This window comes from Magallana gigas, chromosome 4, assembly GCF_963853765.1.
Source record: "Magallana gigas chromosome 4, xbMagGiga1.1, whole genome shotgun sequence".
NCBI lineage: Eukaryota > Metazoa > Mollusca > Bivalvia > Ostreida > Ostreidae > Magallana > Magallana gigas.
The window spans coordinates 53,432,402-53,456,788 of NC_088856.1; the positions used below are offsets into that span (position 1 = coordinate 53,432,402).

General features: G+C 34.1%; 2 protein-coding genes across 7 annotated transcripts in view; both read right to left on the reverse strand.

Annotated features, from left to right (window-relative positions):
- The window catches only part of LOC105344597 (regulator of nonsense transcripts 2), a 43,211-nt gene extending 25,036 nt beyond the window's left edge, over positions 1–18,175 (reverse strand). Inside the window, exons 1-24 of one of the 6 annotated variants that reach the window (XM_066082960.1) lie at positions 17,989–18,174; positions 17,718–17,843; positions 17,293–17,409; positions 16,741–16,921; positions 15,436–15,622; positions 14,515–14,559; positions 14,079–14,163; positions 13,765–13,841; positions 13,218–13,298; positions 12,836–12,985; positions 12,321–12,383; positions 10,970–11,187; positions 10,534–10,576; positions 8,863–8,994; positions 8,232–8,324; positions 7,502–7,541; positions 6,147–6,205; positions 5,799–5,891; positions 4,364–4,436; positions 3,716–3,856; positions 2,976–2,993; positions 2,604–2,698; positions 2,139–2,224; positions 1,242–1,350 (exon numbers count right to left, since the gene is read on the reverse strand). In XM_066082960.1, coding sequence (XP_065939032.1) covers positions 1,242–1,350; positions 2,139–2,224; positions 2,604–2,698; positions 2,976–2,993; positions 3,716–3,856; positions 4,364–4,436; positions 5,799–5,891; positions 6,147–6,205; positions 7,502–7,541; positions 8,232–8,324; positions 8,863–8,994; positions 10,534–10,576; positions 10,970–11,187; positions 12,321–12,383; positions 12,836–12,985; positions 13,218–13,298; positions 13,765–13,841; positions 14,079–14,163; positions 14,515–14,559; positions 15,436–15,622; positions 16,741–16,921; positions 17,293–17,409; positions 17,718–17,823 — 2,292 coding nt within the window. In that variant the 5' untranslated portion in view covers positions 17,824–17,843; positions 17,989–18,174. Of the gene's footprint in view, positions 1–1,241; positions 1,351–2,138; positions 2,225–2,603; positions 2,699–2,975; positions 2,994–3,715; positions 3,857–4,363; positions 4,437–5,798; positions 5,892–6,146; positions 6,206–7,501; positions 7,542–8,231; positions 8,325–8,862; positions 8,995–10,533; positions 10,577–10,969; positions 11,188–12,320; positions 12,384–12,835; positions 12,986–13,217; positions 13,299–13,764; positions 13,842–14,078; positions 14,164–14,514; positions 14,560–15,435; positions 15,623–16,740; positions 16,922–17,292; positions 17,410–17,717; positions 17,847–17,988 lie in introns of all 6 variants that reach the window. The other 5 variants (XM_066082959.1, XM_066082963.1, XM_066082962.1 and 2 more) reach the window with 5 other exon arrangements.
- A 1,395-nt stretch (positions 18,176–19,570) lies between these two features.
- Positions 19,571–24,316, reverse strand: LOC105344565 (small ribosomal subunit protein mS25). Its single transcript, XM_011452352.4, has 4 exons — positions 24,095–24,316; positions 22,604–22,710; positions 20,707–20,806; positions 19,571–20,216 (listed from the first exon to the last, which is right to left on the reverse strand). Exons 1-4 carry the CDS (start codon positions 24,229–24,231, stop codon positions 19,979–19,981), a joined length of 582 nt encoding a protein of 193 aa, XP_011450654.4. The 5' UTR covers positions 24,232–24,316; the 3' UTR covers positions 19,571–19,978.
- Between the last annotated feature and the right edge of the window lie 71 nt (positions 24,317–24,387).

Here is a 24,387-nt window from a genome sequence, read left to right on the forward strand (position 1 = left end):
TGTGTGATCGAAAATTACGTTGTTGAATTCACTGTTCCTCTTTAATAATTATCATTTTCACTCATCTGTCAACACTTAAATACATTATAATAACAACAGTTATTAAAAAATGTTACATTGTCTTTAATCAATTAAAAGTTTTACCGTTCCGTTTTTATAAACACATCGTCACATGGTTCTATGTATCACTAGTAGGAAGATAACATTGCGCAGTAAAATTGAAACCAAGTTTGAATGGAAGAAAATATTGCAGTAGGTCCGGGGGATGTTTTTTTTTAATTTAATTATTTTATTTGTAAAGAGTTGTTAGTGGAAAGTATAAATCAGAAATATTTGATGGTCAAATTCAATCTTAAAATACGTAATCGGCAATTATCAATACTACTGTTTATACAATAGGCTGACACCGGTTGTGTTAATAATCTTGCCCTAAGGCTGAGATCTTTACGGCAATTTCACTCCCTGTGTATATAAAGAGTACCGTTATAAGAGTGATTATAGTTCATTGATTAATTATTGTCCAATTCTTTGATTATTGTTAGATAATTTTTTTAGGAAACGTATGTATGTCGTATATCGTCATTATCAAGTCGTACAAATGATCGATTTATTTCTAACAGTGTCTATCTAAAACAATAGCGTGTAACTCCATTACTGGAAAAGTAAACAAGTTTCATCAAATCATAGTAATTGCTAAGCTTTCTGCACTTGAGATCCCCCTTTGAAGTCCGACACGAGACAGGTGCATGCCTATGACACCGGAAATTGTTAAACAAACATTGACCACGCGCCGAGTCAACAGGTGGCTGGTTACGTAATGGCGAATACACTGGCGATAGTCAGAGTGGATACTTATTTTAATGCTTGGGAATAAAATATTTCTGACAAAGTAAGTTTAGTTTTGCATTACACGCGATATCGGGAATTGTTTACAATGCATGCGACTTTGTAGAAGTTGCCGGTATTTTAAAATTTGATGCATAAGTATAAAGCGTAATTGTTTAAATGTTAATCATTAATAATAATTGGTAGCAATATCGGTGACATCGTGGCATCATACACTGATAATGTTACTGCAGTTTTATAGGCCATTTTGAAGTGATAAGATCGACGTATGGTCTGAGATCGACGTATCATAGGATTTTGTTTAAATTTTGGCTAAAAATGGGCAATTCGACGAGTCGTCCGCATCGACGAGTCGTCGGGAAAATACGGTAAATCTGTCTCTGTGTATGACTTACATGCCATCTGAAGTCTCCTTTAAGGAGCTGCACCAGATCACTGGCCACGTCTGGCATACAAGGGTACAGGGTGGCCACAAAGCGTGAGTAGAATGGCAGCAGGTCATACCTGTATTACAAATACAGTCACACAGTTCAATCAGTATAGAATGCTACATGTTATACAACAGAACCAATTTATTTATTGGCTTGGGATGCACCAGAAAGGAAATGGCAGCAAATTGCACCTAGGTTACTGTACACAATTAAAACATTCAAGGTTGACTAATCCCATCTTCCATTAATTACTAAAATATTTTCATAAAAGATTTTTTCAGAATCATTATTACACAAGCTAAATAAGAGATATGATAAATCTTAAAGGGGCATGGTCATGATTTTCATCAAAAATTATTTTCCCGATTTTAATGTTTACAATACGAGGCATTTTTAATAGGCAACCAAATTTTAAGTGTCATTTGTTGAGTTAAAAGCGATTTACAGAGCTTACAATTCTTTACTATGTAAACAAAGCGTTTGTTTACATTTTGAACATTGAAGTGAAAATGTCAGTTTTAGACCGAAAATGAATGTGGTAAACGTTAAGATCTGTTTATTCATGCTTGAATTGAATAAGAAGATGGGAAAATCATCTTGATAAAGAACTTTTATCGGTATATTGAACTAATGTAAACAAAAGCAGGGCACGAGCCTTGTTTACATGACAAAGAATTATGAGTCCTGTATCTTCCTTATAACTTCACTACTGTCTCCAATTTCATTTGGTCATTGGAAATGCATTCCCAAAGCATTGTACATCATAAAATAAAGAAAAATAGAATTTGACCAAAATTGTGACCATGCCCCTTTAAGCATCCTAAGAGGGACAAATTGACTGGCTGTTATCTTGTGACTGACCTGGTGCGATGGACCGTGAACAGTGCCCTCACCAACTTTTTCCTGTTACTCTTAGTGTTGAAGTTCATACAAAACTCGACCGCAGCCTGCAAATACACAGTGAGATGCTATCAAGAGATTTCAATAAAACAAAGTTCATTATAACACATATAGTGTAAACTCATATTTGGGCAGGTACCAACCACTCAGGCCAATACCAGGTCCGAGATCAAAACAACAGTGTGATATTCTATAAAATAACCAAAAGTACCTGTGAAAAGTTCTTTCAGTAATTATGCATTAGTTTGACTGCTGAACATACACATGCTTTGCCAATGAGATCCTATGCTGTAACTTGTGATTGAGGTCTTGTGTACCAGCTTAAAGTCTTATTTTATAAACAGTTGTCAATGAGGTCTCAGCTGACATTGTCTGGAAGTATCCCTGTTACTTAGGTCCTTATTAAATCCGTGGATCTATGCCTACCTTGTCAATGAGGTCCTTGTTGACACTGTTAGGTAATGTCTGGATGTAAGCTTCATACTGCATCTTCATTAGACTCCCTGTGTCAGTATCCTCTTCTGCTCAACAGAAATACATGTATATTTCAATTTCAAAAAAAATTCAATGCCAATTTAATAATGTTATTAATAGTACAGATCATAAAAGATCAAAATCATATAATCCTTAATATGTTGCTATCTGCTTTACCATGTTTTAAATTGAAAAGTTTAAATGCTGAACCTTTTTAATGACAAATGCAGTAAACAGTTTAAACTCTAAAATATTATGAAATACACATGTAAAAGTAACAATAAACATAAAATATAAATCAAAACAACTTCTTCAGCAACTTACTTCTTGGTTTTAAAGTACCTGTTAATGTCATGAAAAATATCTGTGTTGGTGTACACAATGGCCGGACCCACAGTGAAACAATATCAAAAGTTACCGGGTTTTATAATAATAGAAATGATCTGATTCGATAATACTATGGAATCATTAGAATTCGTGGTGGCTCAATTTTCGCAGTATTCGTGGGTAGCCCTCCCCCATGAATTTTAATCCTCAACGAATACAATTTTAGAAAGAGTTATGAAACAGTAATTGATTCATCCACGAAATTACACCCCCACGCATGAACAAAAAAGTAACAATCCACGAAAATTGGCCCACACGAATTAGAATGATTCCACAGTAGTAGCCAATGGGAACAATGGCCAATGGAAGAGTAAAGAAAGTGTTCACCAACCCAATCCACATGTGCACAAGAACTAGCGTACCTTAATTCATAAGTAGATATTGTAGATTTGAAACTAAATGCATTTGAAGGTAACAAATAAATAACTGATTAGTCTTAAATCTGCCCACATAATAATAACTAACAACACAATTCAAAGAATTTAACTTCCAATTCTTTAATATGCATATGTTAATGGAGTTTTTAACACGTTACACACTGTACGTACATGTACATGTATGTGCACGGTTGGGTGAATGGATAATTTTCTAGTCTGAAAGGTCCGGTTTTTAATTGCTTTAAAGAAACATAAAGAAATCAGGGAGGGGTGCTGGAACTTCAGCGACTGTAGACTCACCATCTGCGTCTGGAAGCATCCCATAATCCTCCAGTACCTCTTCCTGTTCCTGCTGCTCCGCCTCTTTACTCTCAACTTCAGCAATCTGTTTCTCCGTCTCCATCTCTCTCTCCACATCCTCTATCTGTAGGCTCTCCATATCTAACACAAACAAATATACACCCAGTCTGTAAAATTCATACACAAATCATTGCTCAAAATTCATAAAATTACACAGTTGGAAATATCATGTTTCACAGTTGGTGTTGCCTGTAGCACATCAATATCAAATAATAAAATACCAATGGTTTTATATATGAGATTTGTTTACTAGACTATGTCAGACTTTAATTTATAAGCAAATTGCTCTCACATCCTGAAAATGTATGCATTTCAGGCCAAACAATAACAGTCCTAAAGAATCTTATCACCAAATATAGAATTTCATATTAATGATCATTCATAGCTTCTCTGAGCTTTCTAGATGAGTTCTATCTATTAACTGGACATTGTCAAATATAACCTCTATATTATGTCCAAGTTTGGTTTGAACATATTTTAATATTTAATTGTAATAAATTAGAATGAGATTGGACAAGAGTTGTTTAACTTGTGCAGCCCTCTCCACCTGATCTATGTACTGAGTAGGTAGATGCTATCTGTTGTTACCTTCATCTAGAGAGGTGATGTCATCCTTACTGCCGTCCTTGGTTCCAGACTGTTCACTGTCCTTGTAGCAAATCTACAGAAAAACCACGCAATAATCACCACACAGAAAAACCATAGAAAATAATTACCAAATAGAAAAACCACGCAATAATTATCAAATAGAAAAACCACGCAATAATTACCACACAGAAAACCACGCAATAACTACCAAATAGAAAAAACTACGCAATAATCACCACACAGAAAACCAGGCATTATTTACCAAACAGAAAAACCATGCAACAATCACCACACAGAAAACCGCACAATAATTACCGGATAGGAAAACCACACATCAATCATCAAACCGAAAACCACACAATAATTACCAGATAGGAAAACCACACATCAATCACCACACAGAAAACCGCACAATGCCCACATACAAAAACCACACAATGATTACCAGATAGGAAAACCACACAATAATCACCACTTAGAAAACCGCACAATAATTACCAGATAGGAAACCACACATCAATCACCACACAGAAAACCGCACAATAATTACCAGATAGGAAAACCACACATCAATCACCACAAAGAAAACCCAAAATAATTACCAGATAGGAAAACCACACAATAATCACCACTTAGAAAACCGCACAATAATTACCAGATAGAAAAACCACACATCAATTTCCACTTAGAAAACTGCACAATAATTACCACATACGAAAACCACACAGAAATCCACACAATAATTACCAGATAGGAAAACCACACAATAATCACCACACAGATAACTGCACAATAATTACCAGATAGGAAAACCACACATTAATCACCACACAGAAAACCGCACAATAATTACCAGATAGGAAAACCACACATTAATCACCACACAGAAAACCGCACAATAATTACCAGATAGGAAAACCACACAACAATCACCACACAGAAAACTGCACAATAATTATCAAATAGAAAAACTACGCAATAATCACCACACAGAAAACCAGGCAATATTTACCAGATAGGAAAACCACACATCAATCATCAAACCGAAAACCGCACAATAATTACCAGATAGGAAAACCACACAATAATTACCACACAGAAAACCGCATAATAAATACCACATTCGAAAACCACACAATAATTACCAGATAGGAAAACCACACAACAATTGCCACACAGAAGACAAGAAACTTCTATAATGATGGGCTAGTAAACAATTGTCACAGATTACACAGAAATTCACAAAATGCACAGCAATTCAATAGTTGAAAATACAGGATGGGTAAATGCATTGATATTAAACTGTTTGCCAATCTCTCTGACACACAGTTATACATAGATCATCATTGACTGCTGTACACTTTTGATTCCTGACAATAGCCACACAGCTACAATTACAATGTGTGATACGGTATAGTTCTACACACTCCCTTACCCCGGGGATGAACGCCTTGAGATCAGGTAGAGTCTCGTAGAAGGACCTGGCATCTTCGTCTTCAAACAGAGTACTGTCCCCTGTGTACTGGAACTACAACCATAAAGCATTGATATGCAGTTCATAGATCTGACCATAACAGTTATTTATAGACTTGGATGGAACAGGTGTAACATCAAGCAGATAGATACAGTTCATGGATAAAAAATTAATGCAAGTCATATTGTAACCTTGATATATCACATTGTATGGAATAAGGTAGTAAATGATACAGCCATTTAGATAGTGAATTACGATAAGAATCAAATCATCAATCATTCTATCTTTCTACTAAGGAGAATTGAGTACCTCAGCACTTGTTTCGGGGTTGAAAATGTCAAAACCTGTGTCGTCATCTCGCTTGATTTCTGAATAAAAAAACAAGAAATTGGCCACAATGTAAAGTTATGTGGCTCTGCTATAATAGTGAAATTTCGGGTATGAATCAGTTGTTTTAGGTTGGTGAGAAACAAACTGAGTCTCTATATTAGTTGTTTTAGGCTAGTGAATAACAAATTGAGCCTCTATATCAGTTGTTTTAGGCTAGTGAGAAACAAATTGAGCCTCTATATCAGTTGTTTTAGGCTAGTGAATAACAAATTGAGCCTCTATATCAGTTGTTTTAGGCTAGTGAATAACAAATTGAGCCTCTATGTCAGTTGTTTTAGTTTAGTGAATCACAAATTGAGCCTCTATATCAGTTGTTTTAGGTTGGTGAGAAACAAATTGAGCCTCTATATCAGTTGTTTTAGGTTAGTGAATCACAAATTGAGCCTCTATATCAGTTGTTTTAGGTTGGTGAGAAACAAATTGAGCCTCTATATCAGTTGTTTTAGGTTGGTGAGAAACAAATTGAGCCTCTATATCAGTTGTTTTAGGTTAGTGAATAACAAATTGAGCCTCTATATCAGTTGTTTTAGGTTAGTGAGTAACAAATTGAGCCTCTTTATCAGTTGTTTTAGGTTAGTGAATAACAAATTGAGCCTCTATATCAGTTGTTTTAGGTCAGTGAGTAACAAATTGAGCCTCTATATCAGTTTTTTAGGTTAGTGAATAACAAATTGAGCCTCTATATCAGTTGTTTTAGGTTGGTGAGAAACAAATTGAGCCTCTATATCAGTTGTTTTAGGTTAGTGAATAACAAATTGAGCCTCTATATCAGTTGTTTTAGGTTAGTGAATAACAAATTGAGCCTCTATATAAGTTGTTTTAGGTTAGTAACAAATTGAGCCTCTATATCAGTTGTTTTAGGCTAGTAAGTAACAAATTGAGCCTCTATATCAGTTGTTTTAGGCTAGTAAGTAACAAATTTAGCCTCTATATCAGTTGTTTTAGGTTAGTAAATAACAAATTGAGCCTCTATATCAGTTGTTTTAGGTTGGTGAGAAACAAATTGAGCCTCTATATCAGTTGTTTTAGGTTAGTGAGTAACAAATTGAGCCTCTATATCAGTTGTTTTAGGTTAGTGAGTAACAAATTGAGCCTCTATATCAGTTGTTTTAGGTTGGTGAATAACAAATTGAGCCTCTATATCAGTTGTTTTAGGTCAGTGAGTAACACTTTGAGCCTCTATATCAGTTGTTTTAGGTTAGTAAATAACAAATTGAGCCTCTATATCAGTTGTTTTAGGTTAGTGAATAACAAATTGAGCCTCTATATCGTACCATCCTCGGGTAACTCAGGCAAATCTTCATCCAACAGGTCCTACAAAATAAACCAGACATATTGTTAACATATTTAGCGTGTAGTTTAATGTGTATTTGATTTAAGGCATTTCTTAATGTACATTTTTATCTACCTATAGTAATTTATATATTTGATATTTAATGAAATACGTGTACTTGATTTAGCAGAACTGCATTTTGCCAAAAAATGCTAAATACACAGCCAAATGTAATAACAATTATAGTATACAGTCATTCAGGAATCTACACACAAATTCAGTTCTATATTGACAGCTTAAACTTAATAATTCTGGAAGTAACCCCCCCCCCCCTTGAACTTTCGAATGATTGTAGTGCTTTTTTATAACAAATTAGAATTTTATAAGTAGTGGAATGTAGACTACAATTGCAAAGAGTGTCAAGTACATGGAAGTAACAGTTACCCTTTTTCTACAAATTATACAATGGTCATCTGCAGTTTTTTAATGTCCATGTGCCGTGGAATCATTTACATTTGTAAGGGCCATTATTCATAGCTTGTAAATTTTCTACAGGCTGTTGGGATGTAAATTATGTGGATTTGCTTCTTTGCATACTGACTAAAGACCTTGTACTTCACGGAAATATCATTTCACGGGTAAGAAGTACTAATGAAATCTACAAAAATTGAGCCTTCAAGGTTATCAATGAGTCCACAGTATCTAAGGAAGCTAGTTGTATGATCACTCACGGCAAAGACTGCGGTGTTGGCCAGAAGCTTCTGATACGTCTGTAACAGTGTGTCAAAGGTTTCTTTCCTTTCTGCGCTTAGCTCTCCTTTGGTCTGAAACAAATAGAATGTTAAATGTCATATTCAATACACTGCTTCACTTTAAAGAAACAAATAGAATGTTTAATGTCATATTCAATACACTGCTTCACTTAAAAGAAACAAATAGAATGTTTAATGTCATATTCAATACACTGCTTCACAAGAACAATGTTTATTTCTGAAAATAACTAGCTAGTAAGAAATGGCTCTTTTATGTGTATAACTGTGCTGTAGGTCATCTCTTAATTCTTCAAATTTTTTTTTTTTTTTTTTTTTTTTAAATGCTACCATCATATGTTAGACTCAATGATAATTTCTGGAATTTTTCAATTAACCACATTCTCTTTAATATATTGAAATACAAAGTCTGCCGACTAGTTCTTTCCAAACCGCCTAATTTCCTATCCACCATGTTATACACAGACCTAACAGGCCTACCTGTAGGATGCGTCTGTTCTGTCTCTCCATGTTATATACAGACCTAACAGGCCTACCTGTAGGATGCATCTGTTCTGTCTCTCCATGTTATACACAGACCTAACAGGCCTACCTGTAGGATGCGTCTGTTCTGTCTCTCCATGTTTTTAAGCTCCTTGTGGTCCATCAGTAGGTGTTTACACAGGGACTGGTAGTATTCCCCCAGTAAGTTACGGCACCCCTTCTGTCTCTCTGGCGGCAGCAGCTACAAAACATTACAAGTATTAACATTATACAAATAGTGCCTGTTTGGGAGGGTAACAGTTGAAATTGACACCCCTCGAAAACCTTCGCGTTGGTTGACAATGGTTTCCTCGGGGTGTCAATTTCAGGCACTATTTATTTTATTATACTGAATGTCTAAATTTTAAGAGAATTTTTTACTGCTTTTTTATAGAAATGATGCAAATTTTATGGCGAACCGTACGCGCATAATTTATGCGCAGCCATGTAATAATTCGTTGTGTTACCCATTGCTAAGTGTGTTGCTAATGCTGAGGGTAATAGAATGGATTATCACCTGCGTCTAAACCAATCAAATTTCAGTATTTAACATGAAAGTATAATAACATTAAATGTTTCAGGTTTTACATCAAATTTTACACTTCACTTTAAATTGTTTACACATTACTAGTCTTAACATCATTCAATGTTTCCAGCTTTACATCCAATTTTACACTCCATTTCATTGTTTATTTTAAGCTTTATGTTAAAAACAATTAAAATTAAGCATCAAGGGATGCCATTACGGTCTATGTTAATCTTGGGCCTAGACAATTCATTCTGTTTGAAAATAACTACAGGTACTGAGATCAAACTCACAATTGATACCCCCCGCTAAGAAAAAATCATAACTCATGTATTTTTTCTATTATAGAAAATATTGGATGAATCTATTTCACCGTCCATTTTCTATAAATAACAATTGCTACATTTTTTAAAACTGTTAATGCTAATATGAGTACACAAACCAATTTCTATTTTTTAAATTCCATTTTATTTCAAGTTTACTGTTAATGCATGAGGACATTTGCATCCCTATGTTAACAAACATGACTCGAATCAAACGAAAATCTACATGTCAAGCAGCCATTTAATATATACATTTTGAATTATTGGTATACTGAGCCCCATTTTTTTTCCAATTTTTTTTTCCCACACATTTTTTTTTTCCAAAAAAAATACATCGGGGCAGGCCATTTTCAGAGAAACAGGGATGAGAATCTAAAAAATAATTTTATGTGGCCCGAGACAAGCAAGCTTTGTGTCAAATTTTAGCTTGTAATTATTTCCATTAAAACAAGACATGACACAGACAGGAATTAAGCATTTTTCAAACAATGACCTTAATGACCTTGAACTTCCTCAAATGACCTTGGGTCGAGGTCATGACACACCTCAGATTATAAGCAATCTTCATGTGAATTAAGAACTTCCAATATTTGTCCATAAGAAAGATATGGACTGGACATGAATTTTGCACTTTTCTGCCAGTGACCTTGACTTGACCTGGGTCAAGTCATGACACACCCTTCGGTCATAAGCAATCTTTGTGTGAAGTAAGAACTTCCAACGTTTCTCCATAAGAAAAATATGGACCGGACACAAATTCTGCACAGACAGACAGGACGAACAAGGTTTTTCCTATATACCCCCCCAAACTTTGTTTGTGGGGGGTATGATTATACATGTACATCCAATTTTTCTACAGGTAATTAAGATATAATCATGTACAATTACTCACTGTGCTACGTGGGATTTCTACTCCATGTTTCTCAGCCAACAACCTACAGGTGTACAACATGAAACAATTGAGATTACAAACATTTAATACTAGATCTCTGTACAAACATGATACATCTCCTCTCGGATTAACTGTTACATTCAGTAAGGCTAGGGATGATATCTCTATACCAGGATCTCTCTGTACAAACATGATAGATCTCCTCTTGGACTAACTGTTACATTCAGTAAGGCTAGGAATGATATCTCTATACCAGGATTTCTCTATGTTGCATTTTCTATAGTGTTTGGATTTTTCTATGTTTTATTCTGAGAAAGAAAGGATTGATCTATGCCAGAAGATTCCTACATAACACTCAATAGGGTAGGATTTATATGTACATGTAAACAGTATCTGATTTCCCTATGAACATTCATAAGGAATGACTGATAGTTACCTGATTTTCCTGGGCAGCAGGCCAGCGTAGTCGTCCCCGCAGTGCTTACAGAAGCTGGTCAGTATGGTCAGGTTGTTGTGTTCTTCCTTGTCCCCCAGGGTCAGGAAGCTGAGCTGACCAGCCAGGACGTTTAGTCCCTTACCCAGGTTAAACAGCCCCACCGACAGCAACTCGGCGAAGAAGCGCAAGTCCACCCTGTACTTGCTGGGGTTGGTTATCTGTTCCACAAAGTACGCAATGTTAACCCCAAAGTCACACCTTTAACATTAAATACAGACTAACTAACTCAAAACTTGGTTTATATATTATTTAAAAAATTAAAAAACCCAAAAGTTGGTTTATATATTATTAAAAAAATAAACTACCTGAAAAGTTGGTTTATATATTATAAAAAAAATAAACTAATGCTTCTATTAGATGTTTGTTAAAAGAACTGGGACTTTGAAAAAAAAGAAGAATTTGAATATAAACTCCCTAATATCAGGCCAGGTTTTATACTGAAATGTCAAATTCATCACATTTGAATTTTAAATAACAATCTAAATTGATGAAGAATAAAAGCCAACAAACAAAAAAACTCTGAAAGGGAACTGCAGACAATATGAAAATTGTAAAGCTTAAACATTTGTATAAAAGTTACATACTAGTTAACATACAATGATCATGTATTTGTATCTTGCCCTTATGGTCATATACTTGAATCATAAACTAGAACTTTTACAGCAATCCTAGAGAAATCTTCATTGGTAGAGGACTGTTACAGTACCCATATGTTTGGGTTTTTCTGTTGAAAGCTAGTGTACAATCATGTGTGTAGTTTATAATAAACCAGATTCAATACAGAAGATATTACAATTAACTGTATTTTATCCTGAAAATTACATTTCAGAATATTTATTAAAGTGAATTTATTACAGTTTGTTTATGCACAATGTAGATTACTATGTATCGATGAATATGGTGTGCTGTAAAGGTTTATGGTGTTTAGAATATGGTGTGCTGTAAAGGTTTATGGTGTTTAGAATATGGTGTGCTGTAAAGGTTTATGGTGTTTAGAATATGGTGTGCTGTATAGGTTTATGGTGTTTAGAATATGGTGTGCTGTATAGGTTTATGGTGTTTAGAATATGGTGAGCTGTATAGGTTTATGGTGTTTAGAATATGGTGTGCTGTATAGGTTTATGGTGTTTTACCCTCTCTTGACATACTAACAGTATACACACTTTTCTTCAAAGACTTACAAGAAGTATGTGTCCAATAACAATAATAAAGTCTAATTTTTAAAACACAAAGGCATGAAAAAGTAATGCAGTGGCCCCTCATTCCAGGCCAAAATTGGGTCTTACGATACCTTGTTCTTTTGATTACCAGAACTCTGTCTACCCGACATATTCCTCGATTTTTCCTCCGAGAACTAAAACAATGCTTTCTATCTAACTTATATACATGTATGTTATCAAAACCAAAATTGTTTAGCTTTTATATATAAGACATGTATGTCAAATCAATTACCGAAAGTAATGAAACTGAACATCTGCCACCAGAACGGTTAAACAGAGCATAAATGAATATATTAATATATATAGTAATGGAGATTAGCAACTTTTATTACAAAAAAAATAGAAATACACTCTATCTATTAAATATTTTATCAAAATACATACAGTAGATAAATAAAATATGTTCTAGTATAGCAAACAATTCTCAATAAATTGTTTTAGTCTCAAGACTGCAATTAACTCTAATTTAAAATATGTTGAGAAATTGACAATCCATATTCAAAAATTTTAAGTGAGTTCATCTTGATTTGGTGCATTCACTAACAGAAATTATTAATTGCACAGTATACTGCTTTAAGCTGGCTACCTTTTCATCCTTCTTGCTCAGTAGGTATTTCTGCCAGTTTTCCATCAGAGAGTTGGAGAAGTCGGAGTAGCGCTGGAAGAACAGACAACAGATGTGGACCCCACAGGCTATGTCCGACATCTTCAGCTTCGCCTCTGTAATGGCTGCGGCCTACGACACAAGAAAATCAAAGTCCTAAATATGCCTCTTAAATGAGAAGTAATCTCTTTCCTCTAATTAAGTGTGGCATAATTTTTATTTTATTATTATTCAATTTTGTCTATTGATACTTCAAATAATATTGAAATTTATATTTTCTTCAAATATTTTTTTCTTTGAGGTTATTTGTTGCGACTATAATGAATTATCATCATCATGAATCCTTAACACTTCTTATACTCACTGCCTCTCCTATGTACTTGTTCAAGTTCAAGCCATTGAAGTCTTTTGTCAAACTCTCCTTCTGTGATTCTGTTAAATTTTTCTGCAACAAATATATTTCCTCATTTGAAATAAACAAATAATGCATGCTAGCAAATTTTTTTTAAATGAAGACATATTATATTAATTTTTACAGAGTTTTACACTATATATATTTACATTTTCCAGTGTCTTTGCCTGTGGTAACACTACGTATCGATTTTGTACTATATAACCCATTGTACAAATGACACCAAATAGAAACGCCAGCGGAGTTTGCTTATTTATATATTTAATCGTACGATGGATTAAAATTATATAAATATAAGTAATAAAGAATCATTCTCTGAATATTATGAGGTGATAATTTCCGTCGAGGCGTGATCAAATCTATCATAAAGCCCTTCGGGCTGTTATGATAGATTTGATCACGCCCTTCGGGCTTTAATGGATTTGATCATGCCCCGACCGAAATTATCACCTCATAAAACTCAAAAAAATAATTCCTTATTCCTTATATATCTACATACCAGTTTTTTCACAAAAGCCGTGTTCTTCTTAAGGCTAGAGTCCAATCTACTGAAGAAGGATTCGTCTGGGCGATTTTCTACAACATTCATTCATAATTGATATATTGCAGATAAATACATCAGAGATGAAAAAAAAATCCAATGTCATATTTTGTATGAATCTAGTGTGGAAAGTGATCATAATTTATGACAAGTCAGAAAACAAAACGAAATTACCTCAAAGCGAAATTATAAAATTTTAATACAATCAGAAGTTGAACTATAGGCTGTATTACAAAGAGTTCAGTGGGTCTTAGACCACCAAATGATTCTACCTGCAGCCTCTTGGTTTCTTTCCCGTAATTTTCTCTTTGTGTCGTATCTTTCCTGACATTCCTGTTGGTAATCCTTCACAGTTTTCTATGACAATAAAATTCAGCTATTATATATTAAATGTCTTGATCATTCTGACAGTCTCTTACAATATTCACTCAAATAATTTGATGCTTAAATTGATGTATTACAATCATTGTTTACCATAACTCAATATTTGTGGATATATGGTTATTGTTTCATTCACATTCCCCTGAACCTGGTATTTGCATTACCTCTCTCACTGTGACATTTAAAATTGCACATACTGTAGCATGAACAGTTTATCTTATGTATCCTAAACCTTATAATTCATGCTTACTCAACATTAATTAAACTGCATTTGATTTACACTATATCATGTCCAGTGTGTAATAATAAATTATCAATGCTACTTACAATTTCTTCTTCCAGTAACCTTTTCTGTTCTTCTTCTTTCCTTCTCTGCCAAGATAAAGAGCATATTTCTACTCTTAAAATTCAAATTTAAACATACCTTAAATTGCACAAATTTTATGAAGTTACATAATCACATAAAGACTGAGAAGTGCTAGTTACGTAATTGAGAGGCTAATCCATTAAAACAGAAAATTAAACCGGTACCTAACATTTTGAGTCCACTAATACCATATGGGCCATCAATCTATTTGAATTGTGTTCAATAAACAGACCCTTCCCAATGGTCACCTTCCCAATTGGGAAAACCTCCCAAAATTTTCCTTAAGGACCGAAAAGTTGCCCAAGAGACAGTAATGATACATTTGAACATTGAGTTCATGTACCGGTATATCTTTCGATAAACTCTTTGCTGATGTCCATGTGACTATATTTAGGACAATCAATATTGTTTTAATAGTTTTTGTAAATCATTGTGTGAAAGCAAAATTTCCCAATTTGACCCAAAACGTCGATAATTTTCCCAATCTACTGAAACTTGGACCCTGACAGCCCTGTGATAACAGCACATTAGTTTTATTACTGTTTTGTTGTTGTACAGTAACTAAATTTGGAACCTGTTTTTCAAATTCTAGTACAGTGTTATTCTTTTTTGATAAACAACATATTGCAATATGAAACAAATATACATTAATATTGGGAGATCACTGCAACATCCCAGCCTTACCACAAATCACCCCACCCGGTAAATCACTGTCACTGCTTCACCATGAAACACCTTGTCCCTCCCTCCCACCCATCTTCAATCATGTCTTAAAACGCAAAGGCATTCTTTTGTGACATGCTAGGTATTGTGATATACATAAGTGTAATGAGTTGTGTGCCTCAGTTCCACCCCCCCCCCCCTTCACTATCATCTGGTACCTGTTCCTCTTCCTCCTTCCTGATCTTCTCCTCCTCTATTCTCTTTGCCTCCTCCTCAGCCTTCCTCTTCTTTTCATCTTCACTCTGCCACTGTTCCTCCAGTTCCGCAGCAGATTTGACCTCCTTGGAGTGCTTCTTATCCTCACGCTTATCTCCCTTCTCATCTGATGGCCTGTCTTCTTTACCGCTGCACAAAAAAACAAAATTCCAATGATTTTATCACAAAATAAACAAGGGCACCGCAAAAGCAGAGCATCCCCTCGTGAAATAAAATATTGTGGAAGGAAATGCATTACAGATAAACAAGTAATTGAATAGATCAAATACTGCTCTTCTTAAAACCTCTTTGAATTATAATATTTCGTTATTCCTAACCCCATGCACACTCTGGGGTGTATTACATTTATGTGATTGTACAATTCCTCCCATAACTAGCAAAAACAAAACACACCACAAATGTTTTAAACTTTTAATAGATATATAGTGATATTCTCTTTACATTACATTACATATTTTTTCAAAATGAATATGAAACATAGCTAAAGATCTAGCAATTTGTAGTCTGCCCTATGGTAAAATTTGAGATAACATGTCGTAATTTCAACCCCGATTTTTTAAAAAGAGTAACGTATCGACAGCAATTAACATGAAATGAAGTCCCAGTTAATATTGTTGACGATACTCATCAAAGTCTCTTCTGAATTATAAACCTGTTCCTCTCTTAATAAATAATTCTGGAGAATTAATTTAGCCCGAAATTTGTCTCAGACTCTCTTTGATTTGATTAAATTGGGATAAACTTAATCTTCTGCTCGCTTCAATTTTACACTTTGGACATCCTTATTTTTACCTTTACAAGGCCTAAATCCAACAAAATATCAAGTTGTTGATTTGAAAAGTTTAATTTTGCGAACAGGAAATGTTTATTGTCGAGTCATACACAATTTTTTTTAAATTTTAAATGTTGTAATTAATGATATCTTAATAAAATATTTAACAGAATTACTTGAAAAAGAATAGGGTTTGTCATTTAACCAAGCTTATTAAGTATACCAAGTTTGATAAATATGCATGCGAGGGTTTTTTGAATTTTTGCTCAAAAGGCTGAAATGGACACACATACATACACACACACGGACAGCAGCAAAGCTATATCCTCTTCGCAACAAGTTGCACGAGGGGATAAAAAATGTTTCGGAAAGCTGCTGGTATCATTAAATAAGTTTTTCACAATTTAATTTTGCAATTATAATAGAATATAATATAACAGACTGCTGAGATATTTAAACATTTTTTTGCTCTTACATTTTTTTGCCACTCTTATCTGCAGGAGGTGGAGCCTTTCCTAAAGGTTTGGTCGAATCTTTCTCTCCTTTCTGAGACCATTTGTCTCCCCTTGCACCACCTCCTGATCTGGAGTCGCCTCCCCTTTTGGAGTTTCCTCCCCTCTCATTGTATCCAGAATCAGACTGACTTTTACTCACTCCTAGAACAAAGCAAACATTGTAGCTTTATTTACTATTCAACAGAATGCAACTTATAGTTGGTTGATCTAAAATAGTTATATGGTACATTGATGCAAGTGAAAAATGGGTGAAAAAAAATTATGTCTATCTTGTAAAAGCAAAGAGCTCTTCAAGAACTAAAATAGAAACAAAGATGAGCACTAAAGTATGAAGCAAAAATTATTTTTTAACCAAGTATCCGAACAAAACATTATACATGTATATCAACAATATGAATAAAGTCACCAAAAAAACAACACTTTTGTGATTTTAAAAATACATTGAAAAACATTTTTAAATGCAAATTTTATATACAATGCACATGTATATGATAGAATTTTATTAAGTTAACCTTTTTTGGTGTCAAAGCCTGAACTGCTTCCCTTAGAAGGTGATGAAGATGAGGTTTTGTAGGGAGATTTCTGGGGTCTGTCATCATAACGCCTTGAGGAGTCAGGCCGAGGTTTTCCTGAATTGTATAAGTAATGAAAAAAGATCATAGAGGTTAACAAAACATGCATATATCGTGGGCTTTCATTTATTCAATGATTTTTAAGTGAAGGTGTGAATTTATCAATTTCATTATTTGAAGAGTCTATCTTAGAAATATGTAGATATCTAGTGACAATTGAAATAGGGGTTAAACACCTCAGCACCACTCTACCTTACAACCCTGTAAAATCTGATGAGAGATAAGAAATCTCTTCACTTCTATGTATAGTGTACTTATGGTGTACTTGTTATTCTGATAACAGCGTCTTGGTCAGCCTGTCTCACCTGAAGACGGCCTGTCTTGTCCCCTGTATGGACCTCCACTGGAGGACTTCTCGGGACCCCTTGGTTTACCGGAGGATCCTCTTTCTGATTCTCGGGAATCACTCATGTCAATGTACGGCCTTCAGTCTACTTAAATTAACATCAGGTGATCAAATAAGTAAAACGTTCGATCTAAATAGCCCAATTTTGCAAAACATTAAATACGAGAAAATTCGGTCAACATGAAAATTTTTAAACAACACAACACCGTTACGCTGTCTGAAATCCTTACCCAACAAGTTTCTGGCTAAAATATTTACATAGTTTTGCAAAGCCACATATATTCTTCGATAATGTTTGAAATTTTAACCGAATCAAAATGGTGAAAAATATAACAAAAGGGTTTTAAATGAAAATAACTTTCCGTTCTCTTCAAAACATGGCGTCTGCTACTCGAGTTATTCTACTTTTCCGCTAGAGGGCGCTCCTTTTTGAATTAAGTAAGACGTACATAGAGGTATTCGTATAATATTGTATCATTGCTGCGTTCTTTGTACATTCATAAATTATATGCTGTCTAATAACCAAAAAGAGACCCCCCCCCCAAAAAAAAACAAAACAAAAAAAAAACACCACCTGAAACAATAAAAATAAATTATGGTAGAGAATCATTAGAAGAGGCCTATGGGCCACATTGCACACATGATTAATTGTGACAGATCCAATAAAATTGATAAAATTCTTTCAGAGTCACTTTTCTTAAAAGCAACATATTGGTTGAATATGCTGTATTCAAGCTAAATTATATGGTAAACATAATGAAAAGGTGTGTATTAAACTGTAATTTTCACTGATCATGAAGAAAATCTGCTATTAATCAGCGACGTACGTATTACCATGATTACGCCCCTGAATTAATGAATCCATCATGCCTACTAGCGTGCGACCAGTTCTCGCCAGTACATTGTGACTTCATTTTTCGTCTATAATTTTATGTGTTGATAAAATGACGTCACAATGTATTGGCGAGAAATGGTACTCTGCGAGAACTGGTCGCATGCCAGTATAGTCTTTAGAAACTGTGTACATATTTATCAGTAAAATGTTTTGCTTCATACATTTTATGAAATAAACTGTGTACTTTTTGAGAAACCTTTCCCAAAAGTGAACTAATGCTCTACTTTAGACTATTTCATTCATGATAGTGAAATTCTCAAGTCTTAATCTGGCATTTCATCAATCTTAAGGGACTCCGATGATTTAGCTACCAAGGTAGACCTGTAGTATGTTGACTGCATGATCATAATAACATGTACCCCAGATGAATTTTACTTGTAAGCACCTGCTAGAATTCCCCATTTCTAACCAAATATATTCATGAGCACTGAAAGCATATTGCATCTGCTTTTCTCTGTTAGTTGGGTTGGGTTGGACCCCCTCCCCTGAATAATTCAAATTTATTAAATTTACATTGTAACATTATTGAAAATATGCTTTGGACTCATGCATGCAGTCTATTTAGAATTTTGGTAAAAAAACATACATTGCTTTTGCTAAATCAAATGCACTGCCAATCGTCATGCATGAATGACTATTTTTTATGTAGATTCAGAAATGTGCTAAATTACACCTACCTTAATCTGTTAAAAATAATTTTCAACCAAGAATTGTAAAAATGATATGTTTAATATACCTATTAAGACTTGGCTAATTAAAAAAAATAATTAAAAAAAAAAAATTTAATTGATTGAAACTCTTACAAGTATCTATCTACACTAATGTTCAACAAGGTAAGTACCGGTAAGAGATATCCTTATGCTGTCATTATCCCCAATACTTATGATTAAAATACATATACCGGTAAGTAAAGTTAGTATGCTAAACTAAATTTTTTCACTGCTCACAATGCAATTTAATTTACATGAAATTCATACATTTGGTACAATTGTTTTCATTAATAGTTTTCAACAAGCTATTTAAAAAACACGTACACTGGTGATGATATATAAAACTTTTAAATCAATGAAAACAATTAATTACATGTTCTAACATTTCATGAGTCATGTATATACAGTTACTGTACACTGTTAGTGCAGAAAATACAGAAAACTGTTAAAAATTGGAAATGTCTTTTACATCGCAATATCTGGCACCTGGTATATCTTGTAAACAGAGAGAGTCCACTAATCTCCCCTGACAATGAAATCTATAACAACCAAGAGCCAGTAAATCTTAGCTCTTGATTGCAACTTTAAGCGTCTTTTGATCTGTCAGACATCATTTCAAACTTCAGTCTCCTGGCCTTTCTGTAACAATGCTTCCTCAATTTTACGCCACTTATTCCTGGTATTTAAAGGAGTATATTTTCCGCGCAGCTCTTTGGGCAATGTCTCAAATGCCGGACAAGGCACTTGTCCGTCAACAAGACAAATACAGTTCCGGCGGAATTTCGGCCCAAAATTTTCAGGTCGATTGTTTTTCAGATCGGAACCATACATTTGCTGGTCTCTAATCTTTGTTCTGAAGAAAGAAAAATTAATATAAAACATATTTATCTTAAAATAATCCTATGTAGAGCATTCAAAGACCTGGCCCCACAATCATAGAGAGGGAACAAATTGTGCATCAAATTTTTCGGTTTACTTGATCGAGTCACAAATTTCAAAAGGGTACCCATTGGTATATATTCTAAACTAAGCTGCCCTATAAACTCACAGCAAAAATTTAATTTATTTTAAAAAGTTAGAACAATTTATAATTTTGTCTTTAATCTCTTTTTGGGTATGACTTCTGGTACATATTTGTGCAAAGAAAGATAAATTAATAAATACAAAAATGTTCACTAGGTAACAAATTAATAATAACTAACATAAAACTAACAGTCCCCTAAGTTGTGTCACTTACATGTACACATGCATGACATGTATTAAACAGCAAACTTAATCTGTATTTCATGCACATTCGAAAAATTGATCATACTGGTACCAGTTATATTTATGAGAATGCTTACATTAAGTCCAAGTCTGTGTAACAAAATGTTTTGAAAAACTTCTCGTAGACGTCTTCTTTATTCTGTCCGTAGCAGTCCATGGCAATGGATTCTCCGTGCACTGTATCAAAAGCAAAATTATTTATTAAGTTATGGCCCTTTTATATATTCATTGTAATGGTATAGACACTTCAATATAGTCTGGTTGTAAGTACCGTATATATGGCTAATTATACTAATATATGCAAAACATAATTTACTGTCAGTTGAAATGTTAAATCCTTCTGCAAGCCATGAAGGCGCATAAGGACAGTGCTTATCCTTCGTTTCCTTGATGTTAAGCAGATGTGAGTCATTGACTCCCCCTGGATGTGACACTTGTCCATCACAGGCTTACTCCCTGCTAATGACGATACCCAGTGTCAGCTAGGTGGACTGAGACAATGATACTTACTGCTTATTCCAAATAACCTTTTGATAAACCAACCAAATTGTGGCTGGCTAAACTGCCAGCAAAATCTGAGCTAATATTAGCATTCATTCAAGGTCGCTGCTTTTGTGATAAAAGTAAAAACTCCCATGTAAAATTAAAAGTTTAACAACATGTGCAAAAATGTGGGTCTTTGTTTCTGCAGACATTTAAACACTATACTGAAAAGGCTTGGAATGCATTGAATGACACTTCTCATGACAAAAGTTAAGAAATGTAAATTTTGAGTAGTCAAAAAAGTTATGACATGATTTTTTAACTATTTATGTACTTATGTCGTTTGGACGTGATCTCTATTATAGTGTAGGTTTACGAGCAGTTGCATATCAGAAAACCTGAATATAATCAGATTGCATGTACTGCTATATGTTAATATTATGTACCACTTAGCATGAACCTATGCTACATTGCATGATATATGATAATCCATGATGTACTGTAGTAAGATTTCGTTTTAATAGCAGCGCCGGCTAGCGAAGCGAGCTCTTAGAACCAGTGTGCGCGGGAAAAAGAACGAGCTAAACCTACAGTTCATCAAACAAAATTTTTTGTCTACGTCTCATAATGCTCTCTAATGTTTTCACCCGTGGTGCTTTGCCAAAAATGGCCGACTTTTAACTCGTAATTCAGGTGACTTAAAGTTTGAAGACACGCTTTGAGTACCGCATATGCTTTGGCGAGACTCAAAAGATTTGTTACATGCTTCCATACCTTCGTATTGAGTCGAGAAACGTAAACAAAGACGAACAAAGTCATGGATGACGTCACAGTGCACTCGCGCTATATTTCCCGCGATAAATTTAGAGGTAGATCAAACATCTGTAATGAGTGGCTATTTCAGTAGAGTCTGCGATACCTGACTCATTGACATTTGTGATTTGTTTTTAATCTTTTTTTAATATAGAGATTTTATATATATATACTAGCAAGAGCCATTATACTTTACTGTCACTCGCGCTATATTTCCCGCGATAAATTTAGAGGTAGATCAAACATCTGTAATGAGTGTACTGGCTATTTCAGTAGAGTCTGCGATACTTGACTCATTGACATATGATTTGTTTTTAATCTTTTTTTAATATAGAGATTTTATATATATATACTAGCAAGAGCCATTATACTTTACTGTCATATCCATCCATTTTTAAACTAATTGTGCATGCATGTACAGTAGGCAGGTAAGTATTTGAGTAGAAATAAACAATAGGACATTTTGAACTAAATAAAAAGGAATAAAATGAAAAAATAAAGCAATACTCTCTCAAAAATTCTTTGACGTTCGTTGATACCTAAAGTTGACAATGATTCAAGGTATGTGTAATTCTTATTGCGCTCGCCAGAACGGTAGCACCGTAAAACATATTGAGGTACATTGTATGTTTAAACTCAACATTACCGGTAACTGTCCAAGCATTTTCAAATACATACTGTTGATAAATTGAATGTATGGTGCTGGTGATATACATCTAAATGTAAGGAACTGGACTTCTTGGTTTTTGTACTGCAGTTGTGGAAGATGCCAAAAGATAAATTCTCTGAAAATAAAAAACAAAAATATAGTGACAGGACGTAAACACTATACTCTGTCCAAAGATATCCTTGATTCCTATTTGCTTTTTAATAATTACTCGATATTTGTAAATACCTCAGGGTTCAAACGATGTCCATTCAAAAGCAGTATGAAAAATTTCCAAGATTTACTCTTTGAAACACCCCCTCTAGCTTAACAGGTTTAAATTTAAATACAAGACTTAAATAAACAAAATGTGCTGTCTACTGGGATTCTTTATTGCAAAAAAAAACCGATGATAACATTGAAAAATAGTGAAGGTATTCTGAGTGACTGGAGTGAATGGAGAAAAGATGTCAGCATTTCCCATGATAAATCTCGGTTTGGTTCCTGTGAATTTTTCCCAAGTGAAAATGATAATATGTGAATGAATTTACCTTAAATATTGACCCTTTATCTATTTGAATTGCACTTCTTTCATAGGTATGTGTATTTTATTAAAATGTACTGCATAAATATCTTGGGAAAGACTATAATGGGGTAGGCAACTCCTACATTAACAATGTTTACTTGTCTTTCCAAAATACCCCGCGAGCCTTGACAAGTTTTGAGAAATATGTTCAATCCCATTGAAGTACTAGTATATATTTTTTTTTATTTGATGATTCATTACTAGTTACCTACCTCTTTAGTATATTATGTCCATATTCTAAATTGAGTTTTTAACACAAGTATGTGAGATAACACCATGCACACTGATTATTAGATCAAATGTTCTATTTCGCTGTCCTTTAGACAACAGAATTATAATCTATAAAACATCATCTCATTCTGCTCCAGGAGAGAAAACTCCGAATTTAAACTCAACATTTCTTTACATTCCTGGCAGATGTCAATGGCGTGGAGAGATTTTAAACATGAAAAAGTTTGCACACTGTGAAAGTGGTTTTTTACACTGGTGGTAAAGTATGCCTTTTTTATGGTAAATACGCATGGTTATTAAATATGCGGGAGAATGATTTACCACTCTGTAGGTTTAATTGTTTTACCATACGCGCCGGGGGGTAATATATGCGTTTTTAAGCTTACCACCAAACTAGTATTAACCCCCTCCCCCCACCCCCCCCCCCCCCCGACGCTTAAATAAACACTTTTAAAGTAGCTGAATAAAGATCAGATACCATAAAAAGTTTGACGTATCATAATTATATATACATTCCATTTATCTTATTTCGATGAAAATAATATGTCAAGAGTGCCTAAATCTGATAATTTTAGAAGGTTTTCACATTCCTTTTCCATACCTCTGTTGATACAATTACGTTACGTTTAGAAATCTATCAAAATTAATAAATAATGGCAAAATTAAGTTTTAAAATCTGTTCATATGACAACACTGCAGTACTTACTGTAGACCAGAGCTAGCAGGGTGGTTGGGAATTACATTTGACAACATAATTTTCAAATTTGGTTTGAGAAAAAGTTTCCCTTGCTTTAAGTATTCCATCGTCCTTCTGATGGGGGCACGGCCCCGCATAAGACCCATTTTTGCGGTATATTTCTTGACAACCTTATTTTCTCTGCAACCTTCAATATTTAGCCGGATGTAAACTCCATGTGGTAACGTAAATGAATATTTTCTTTTACGACATTCCAAAAACTGCAAAAAAGAGTTTTAAATAAAATAATCAATACTTTATTC